At 35.3% G+C, this 9,474-nt stretch overlaps 1 protein-coding gene across 1 annotated transcript; it reads right to left on the minus strand.

Moving 5' to 3' along the window:
* Window positions 1–8,623: 8,623 nt before the first annotated feature.
* LOC126252672 (zinc finger protein 2-like) lies at window positions 8,624–9,240 on the minus strand. Its single transcript, XM_049953575.1, has one exon. The coding sequence runs from the start codon at window positions 9,221–9,223 to the stop codon at window positions 8,624–8,626; it is 600 nt and encodes a 199-aa protein (XP_049809532.1). The 5' UTR covers window positions 9,224–9,240.
* Window positions 9,241–9,474: the final 234 nt, after the last annotated feature.

Genomic DNA, 9,474 nt, shown 5'->3' on the forward strand with positions numbered 1-9,474 from the left:
ATAAGAAAATGTTCTATAAAATGATGAAATATAAAAGGAAGGCTTCTGAAGTACCAGTAAAGATGGAAACAGAGGACGGTACCATTATTGAAGATCCAGGGAATATAAAAGATCTCTGGAAAGAACATTTTAAGAAGTTGTTAAACGCTGAGGAGCAGGTACATGAGGAAACAACAAATAATGGAGAAATTGAGAGAAGTTGGGAAGCAGAATTAGGACAAATTACACAGGAAGAAATGGAAAAAGCTGTGAAGAAGATGAATAGGGGGAAAGCCCCAGGACCTGATGAAGTATCAGTGGACATGATAAGAGCAGCAGGTCCAGTGGGAATGCAGTGGCTGTATAGAGTACTATCAAGCGTGTGGAGAAATAGTAAAATAACTGGCGACTGGAGAACAGGAGACATTGTTTCCATCTTCAAGAAAGGCAATAAAAGACTTTGTAAAAACTACAGAGGAATAACCCTCATGAGTCGTACAGCCAAGATTTTTGAAAGAATTTTACTAAATCGAATAAGTGAAAAGATAGAAAAGGAGCTGAGTGAAGAACAGCATGGGTTTAGGAAAGGAAGGAGCACAATCGACCTGATATTTTCTATCCATCAACTGATGGAAAAAAGTTGGGAGTATAACAAAAGGGTGATAATGGTTTTTATAGACATAGAAAAGGCATATGACTCAGTTGACAGGGAAAGACTCTGGGAAGAACTGAAGAAGATAGATATAGAAGATGGATACATTAATGTTATAAAGACAATGTACAGAGGCCACAATTGTAGAATTAGAACACCATTGGGGAACTCTGAATACTTCGAAATAAGACAAGGACTTAAGCAAGGAAGTATTCTATCTCCTGCGCTTTTTAATGTTGTGATGGAGGGAATGAATAGGGCAGTTAAAGATATAGTAAAAGAAAAAGACAAAAAGGTGATTTTTGCAGATGATATGGTAATATGGGATGATAAAGAGGTAGATGTACAGTTACAGCTTGATGCGTGGAAGGAAATAATGAAAAGGTATGGATTAAAAATAAATAAAGGTAAGAGTGAAGTAATGGTATTTGGAAGAGAGAAAGGAATCAATGGAAATATTACCTTGAATGGAGAACCCCTCAAAGTGGTAGAAAGTTTCACTTATTTAGGGAGTGAAATATCTAGGGATGGAAGAATAACTAACGAAATTAATAGAAGGTTACAGAAGGGAGGCAATTTCTACCAAACAATAAAACATTTGATTTGGAATAATGAAGTTTCAGAAAGAGCAAAACTCCTGATGTATAAGAATTATTACTTCCCTATTGTCACCTATGGTGGAGAAACATGGACAATGAAAGAAAGGGACTGGAGCAGACTACAAGCAGGGGAAATGAAATTTCTCAGAGCAGTTAAGGGAAAAACAAGAATGGGCAGAGTAAGGAATGTAGAGGTTAGAAAGGACCTCAAACAAGAAAGTATGAGAGAAGAAATTGAAAGAAAGAGATTAAGATGGTATGGGCATGTTAAGAGGATGCATGGGCAGAGACTCCCCAAAATTATGGAAGAACTAAAGATGGATGGGAAAAGACCTAGAGGGCGCCCAAGAACACGGTGGAAAATGGGAGTGAGAATATCTGTTGAAAGGAGAGGTGTGACCTGGCAGCAAGTGGAGGAAGAAAAGTGGTCGGAGGACTGAGCCAAATGGAGAGGACTCGTCAGCACCCAGACCCGGCAATAGCTGGAGCGGGATTCGGATATAGATAGACCAGTATTTGTTACCCACTCTTAACTATTTTTTTATGATGTACATTTTTGATTTGGATAGGTACAGAGATATATAGGTGAAATTGCCTAGACATTTGAAATTGTTTTTGCATGCTTTGCATGGCCTTTTTCTAAAAATGATTGTAATTGCTATCATACAATGTACATTACTAGTTTAATCACCAATATTTTTTAGACAGAATGATATTATATGATGGAAAATAAAGTACAGAAGTCCATAATTAATTTTCTACTGTATACCTTCACTGAAAATTTCAATGACATTTTGATGCTCGTTTAACTGTGTTCTTGCATTATACAAACAGCTTAGGGTTATTTCCCATTTCCTTTTATCACCTGTTTCTGCCTAAGGATAATGTTTGAACAGTGCTAGTACCTGTGCATCATCATTATCTATAGGACTAAACAGATACGTTGGAGCTGAATTCCATAAACTGATGGTTGTGTTCCAATAGGGAGACTGTAAGTCACTATGTATGTTATGTAAAATGTTATGTAAAGAAATCATAATTTGTGATGACTTCAACATAGATGTAAGAGATGATGACAGGTTTGCCATTTCTCTGAAGGACTTGCTACCTACAAATGGCCTAATATTAATCTTTAGCGAGTACAGTACGGTAACAGCATCTACTGCAACATGTATAGACAATATAATGAGCAGTATCAACTATGGTGCTACAGAAAAGTTCACCTTAGAATTAGGAATATTCAGCCCTTTTTATCTCATTGTCAAATTTTGATAAAACTGTAAAAATGAAACAAATCAGGAACTAAAGCCAGTGAAAAGTGCATACATTTGTCTTGAGACTAAATAAAACTCCCTAGTTGTTCATCAACCGGTATTCAGTAACCACAAAATAAACTGCTTTTATGCCAGAATTCATGATTGTGTTTTCAATGAATGTTTCCCCTTTATAACAGCACACGAGAAAAAACGGTAAGAAAATTTAAAAAAAAAAAAAAAAAAAAAAAAAAGGTGTTGGTAACTGAAGACATCGGGATCTGCAGTATCAAAAAAGGGAAACTGCATGTGGAAGTAAAGAACAACAGTGATGTACAGTTTGTCGGGTATGTAAACATATAAAAAATAATTTTTGGCAGAGTCATTAAACAGGCAAAACAAATGGGAAACAGTAAATACATAGTAAAAGACACAAATAAATCAAAAGCTGTATGACAGATTATCAAGATTGAAATAGATGCTGAAACAATGAAAAGTTTTAATCCTAAATTAGAAATTGATGAGTAAATGATTACAAACTCTAGACACACACATATATATATATATATATGAAGAATGTACTTTACAATTTAAAATAAAACTGATGATCTCCCTTCTCCACACATACATCCCAATATAATGCTACACAGATCATGAGAATTCAAATTTACTCATGTATCGTGCTATGAAGTGGCTAACGTTATAAAATCCCTAAAAAAATCTTAAATCTGTGGAATGAGATAAAATTTCAACAAAAATAATAAAGGCAGGATGTAATAATATTGCACCCCAACTATGTCACATAATAAATCAATCGTTTGATGAGGGCTGCTTTCCGGACAGGCTGAAATATGTGGAAGTTGGATCTATCCACAAAAAGGGCAGACAAGAGGAGATACAAAATTTTTGCCCAGTATCAATACTACCAATTTTTACCTAAAATATCTAAATGAACAGTGTGCAGCCAATTAGTAAAATACATTTAAAAAATGTAACATCATTCTTAATAATCAATATGAATTTAGAAAGGGGCAAAGCACTGTGCATACTTTTAATGACCTCATCACTAAAATAAGCAAATGCCTCAATAACAAGGAGTGCATATTCGGTATCTTCTGTGACCTCATTAAAGCATTTGATAAGGAACACCATAAGCAGCTGCTTCTTACAGCTTCTATGAAAAATCTTTAAGTTGATTCTCATCCTATCCCAAAAATATAAAACAGAGGGTAGGATAAGAAAGCCTGCTCTAGGTGGAAGGAATTACAAGAAGGTGGTCTATACTACATGCTCGTTACTGTTTTTGTATCATACAAATGACATGACAGGTAAGGTAACTTCAGATACAATTCTGTATGCAGATGGCTCAACAGCAGTAGTCTGCTGTAAAAACACTGAAGAATCAGCACAGGAAACAAAACAAATTCTTCAAGAATTAGAAAATTGGAGACATAACAATGCTATGAAAGTAAACCTAACAAAAAACACAAAGTGTAAACCTCAGGACCAAACAAATTATTGAATGTATAACACAGCTAAGTTATGAAGGCAGAGAACTTATCAGTGCAGAATCTGTTAAATTTCTTGAAGTGACTATAAAACAAAAACTTGTCATGGACTGCTTACTGATGCAGTTAAGTAGTTTTGTTTACACAATGATGGTTCTAAATACAGTAACTGACTTAGTTGTTAAGAAAATTGTGCACTATACATATTTTAAATCAGCTGTGAGATAAGGCATAATTTTTTGGGGTTTTGAAAAAGAAAACCTGTTCAGGGTGTTCAAGCTACAGAAAAAAATTGTCAGAGCTATGACTGGAACAAACAACAGACGATCAAACAAACCTTTATTTGCAAGCCTTGACTTATTGACAATTCCTTCTATGTTTATAGATGAAACACTTCTCTTTGATCTAAAAAACCCACATCAGTTTGAAGGAAATTCATTTTCACATGCTTCAGAAAAAAGGCATAAACAAGATCACATGGTACCTTGCCAAAGACTAACATTATTAGAAAATACTTCATATTACATGGCTTTGAAGTTTAGAAATAAAATAAAATCAAAGTCCAAAGGACTGCAAGTTAGAATCCACAGGAGCAAACATTGAAGGATACTTGAAAAGCAACTGTTACCATAGTGTGGATGATCTTATGAACAAGGAAGCCAAGTAGGAGATATTAAATTTGGTTTTTTTTTCCCTTACATTGTGTTCCACATGTATGCACATGTTCTCTTTTAATGAAGGTATAGGTTCTTTTTATACATGTCCATACTTATACTGTACCAAACATGTAAATCAGGTACGGTTTTTGTGTGTTTCTTATTATGACTGTCATAGCAAGTACTACAAATGTTAAGTTGATCAAAGACTGACACAACATAGGATGATTAGGGACAGACAATACAACACATTAGAATTTTATCTGGACTTATTCCTGCACAGATCTGCATCATAAGGCATTTTATGTCTTTGTGAGTATCAGTGTTTCCACATAAACATCTTGCTTTAATTTTCCCCAAAAGGGGTGTTAAGTTTGGTGAGGAAGCAGGCCATTCAGTGTTACCTTAACATGTGATGAAATAATCTCCAAATGTTCTCTTAAGAAGGCCTATAGTTATCTGTGCAGAATGGGTGGGACATCAGGCATGTCAGTATCACATGAATTGTGTTACATAGACTGAGATATCTTCTAATGACTGGCAGAATATTGTTAAAAACTATATATATCTGGGGCTATTTAGAACCTCATCGATGAATAGGAAGCGATGATGAGACTCTTGAAACCCTGACACATGTTGTAAGACCATGGCCATTGTTTATCCACCTCTACCAGCCATCATCAGTTTACAGTTTACCAGTTGTGAATGTTGGGAATATTGATTTGATTATGGTTTGGAAATGATGCTTCATCAATAAAACAAACTCCTACATAGAAACACACTATCATTTCACAGTTTTGGTGGATCCTATTCAGATAACTGCAATCAGTTTCATGTGCCATTGCCATGAAGCTGTTGATGGTCCAACATGCGGAAAGATTTAAGTGCATTAGAATGCAGTATTCACTGTGGAACACACTGTTAACCGATTCCACTTGCACACTCAAGTTTTCTTGTAGTGATATATGGATTGTGTGTTTCTGCTGCTAAAATATTAGATGCTTTTCTCTGATTTGTTGTAGTTCTTCTTTGTTAGTTTTTTTCACTCTTCATACTTTCAGCCTGTTAAACTTTTTTCATAAAGTTTTCAAAAACAGATCATGAGGTCTTTGCATGATCAGGATACCTTTCAGGATACAAACACACTGCTTTTCTAACAGCTTGGTTACATAACCACAAACAAAAACTATACCTGTTTTTTCAGCCAGCATATAAAACATAGAAGTCTAAATAGCTTCATGAGCAATTTGGCTGATTGCTACAACAGCATGGCACAGAATGACGGTCTTTAAGTGCAAATGGAAACACATGAAGTGTAACTGAGTTTTGCGTTTCTATTACATTTGGTATGGTAGGGGGTAGACATTTATAAGACCTCTGCTCCTGAAGATGGGACAGTGGTTTTCAATGCTGTCACCTTATTATTTGATTATGTTTCATACGTGTTCTGTCACTGAAGTCCTCTTTGAAGATGATACTGGTGCCTGGTACCAGGTGCCAGCGCACATACCCTCATTCCATCTCCCCCCCCCCCCCTTTCCCTTTTCTTTTCGAAAGAGAGATAGAGAGGGGGGAAGGCTCGAGGGGGAGGGAGGGAGGGAGGGAGGGAGGGAGGGAGGGAGGGAGGGAGGGAGAGGGAGAGGGAGAGGGAGAGAGAGAGAGAGAGAGAGAGAGGAGAAGCTCCATACAAAAATCACACTTCAGAATCTATAAATGTTAAAAATTGCTCGGGGCACCTGAAAATTTACCACAGAAGCAAAAACCATACCTCTGTTTATTTACTCATTCTGGATATATTTGTAGTTGGTATTTTTATGACACAGTTGACTGTAGTAGAAATAAATTCAGTTTTTTATGTATTATTATGACAGGAATTCTTGATAACAGTCACTTTGGAAGGTTTAGTTTGGTGGAGGAGAAGTGAAAATTACATGGAGTTGAAGAGGATGGCAGAAGGCAGCAGAGAATGGAGAGTTGCCATGTGAAAACCTGCCTTTGGGCAGAACACTGGTGGTGATGATAATGATGATGAGGCATTATTAAGAAGATACAACTATAATAAATACTGATAAAGTTTCTGAAAGTTAGGAGATGAGATGTCTCTTTGTATAATATCATAAGCCATCCACTAAATTTTTAACATCTCATTACCATTTATACTCATATACAAAAGCAATTTGCAGTTTTAACAAAAATATTTGTCATTTTGTGCTAATGTACGGCTTTCACACTGAGTCATAACACTGAAGTAACTTGTTATACAAAAGTACATTTCTTTTGTATTTTTCTAAATTGTAGATAGCACATTACACTTATCATGCACCAACATACACATGCACAAATATGAATGCCACAAAAGATGATTTTCAGAAACACAAATAGTTGTTTGGTCATCGAAAAAGCAGAGTTGTAAGAAAAGATCTCTTCAGTAATTTGGTAGAAAGGACAAAAATCTAGACATGGTAAAGGCAGATGCCAAATGAAGATTTATGGAAGAGCTCTACACCACTGGAAGAGAGCATACATGAAACGAACAATGGACACAAGAGAGACACAGAAAAAAGAAAGTAAAAAAAGAAGAAAGCTGTTCATGAGAAGCTGACAGAATAGAAAATATAAGTGAAACCAACATAATTCAATAGACATACAAAGAAAAGAAATGCCTTAACACGTATAAAACCAAAGGTTCTTCCCTCTGAGGTTAAACCATTAAAGAGAGAAAGGCAAATGCATGGCATGTAGTCTAAGATGGATAAGAGAGATGTTGGTAATTTATTTGGAATGCTGATTCAGACAGACATCAGAGAACAATGTAATCAGATCTTCAACATTAATAGGTTTCTATTCGCAAAATTTATTTTTCCTCTAAGACACTGGTGGACAACAAATGGCTCACAGGCTATATCTGACCTGCAATCAGTTTCAGTCTGGCTGCAGAAGAAATTCCAGGTGAACACAAGATAAACGTACTCTCAAAAACTATATCTACTGAGGCAAAATTTGCTGGCACGGTGTATCAGGAAAGGGATGCCATTCATATAAGTGTTTTACCCCATCAACATTAACCTCACGGGTGCTATAGATTTGACTTTTTGTGCTAGGAATACTGCTTTCATGTGATAAGCGATCCATTAGCTTAAGTAAGTATGTGAATCAGGTCACAGATCCCCAAAGTTTGCTGATTCCTGCTCTAAGAGATATTATCAGTCACATAATTACAAAACATTAGTTACAGAGTACACAAGGCAACATACTAAAGGAAACAACACAGAGTCAAAGCAAAATTATGAATTATTCATTCACGAAATTTTGAATTTGGTAGAAATTCCTAGTAATTACTGGAATGAACAAAACTGTACACAATTTAATTAAAAAATCACTTAGATGTAACATACTTTTCTGTATCTGTACATATTATTTTGCTGTCACTTTGGCTGCCATGTATTAGTGTCACTACCTTAGCTATATTAATTTTTTTTTCTAGCAACTGTTAACAGCATCAATACACTTAGAAAAATGTTTATGACACATGTCATTCAGTAGTATAGCAATGGCGTAAGTCAACAACAAGTGAATATTTCACTTCCCGCTGATTAAGCCATTGCTGTGGTACTGAATGCCTTTGTCAAATGTTTCTTATGTTTTTGACTTGATCATGTTATTCATTCATATCTGAAGACATGAATGTCATGTTATGTTGCAACTGTAAAAAATTTTCCACTGTGGAGGTGGTTGTGGATAAATAATTTACAAGACAGCACTGTGTCATCATGCATTTTTCTAGGTTAACCATATTAATTCGCTCACATCATCTATTTAGCATGAAATTTTCAGCATTCATATGTAAAACTAATAATTATATTATCTCTTAAAACATGATATTTTCATAACGGTATCAGTATTCATTCCATAAGTAATATGTATCTGATTAATAAGAAGTTAGAGTTATAACAAACGGTATGACGTAACATATTTATTACAGATTTTCCAAAGATTTATCAATTGAAAAACGAACCCCATGTTTAACAAACATATGCTGCACAAGTGAGCTTTTTCGTTTTGTTCTTCGGTGACAAAATGAGCATTCAAACTGTGGATCTCTACCACATTCAAATTTTAAGTGTCTTGCAAGGCTTCCTTTCAATGCATAGGATCTATTGCACTGGTGACAACGGTACCATAAGGACTGCATTTCTTTTGAAACTTTCCCACCATCAGAACAATGATGCTCAGATAAACTCAAATGTGATTGAAACTTTGAATTACACTGAGAACACTCAAATGATTCCTGATAGTCCTGGTTGTTGGAGTTCTGAGCAGTGTATTGTGGTGCATGCACAAGAGTGTTTGCATCCAAGATGACAAAATGTTCTTGCTCATCTTGTTGAAGTGTATCTTGATAACTCTTGAACCTATTTTTCTGATGAAAATGTTGTTCACTAGTGCTGCTTGATTGTTGGAATGAAAATTCATCACTTCCATTTCCAATTTCTCTGTTATCTCCAGTATCCTTTTGTAGTGACCAACATTCTATTGTCCCTTCTGAAGCATTTAATATATCCAGTGATTCTTTCATCCAAATTGTAGACTCTGTTGAACATGAAACTGCAATGACAGAAAATGAATAACAACATTTAGGTTCCTCTCTTAAAATCTAGATGCAATCAAGTTTATTTTTGTTATATACTAATAATAATTAAATCCATTAGCACCATTCCTCTCACCACTACCAGCCATGTACCACAACCTCTGCAAAAGCATTTTCTGGACAAATTCCTTCCTTCAAAATAACATAACATGTAAAAGCATTTTACATGCAAATCTCTC

Source organism: Schistocerca nitens, chromosome 4 (genome assembly GCF_023898315.1).
Source record: "Schistocerca nitens isolate TAMUIC-IGC-003100 chromosome 4, iqSchNite1.1, whole genome shotgun sequence".
NCBI classification, from domain to species: Eukaryota; Metazoa; Arthropoda; class Insecta; order Orthoptera; family Acrididae; genus Schistocerca; species Schistocerca nitens.

What these genes read in the sequence shown, in the direction of transcription:
- LOC126252672 (XM_049953575.1), bottom strand. Translation starts at nt 9,223, where the DNA reads ATGAAAGAATCACTGGATATATTAAATGCTTCAGAAGGGACAATAGAA.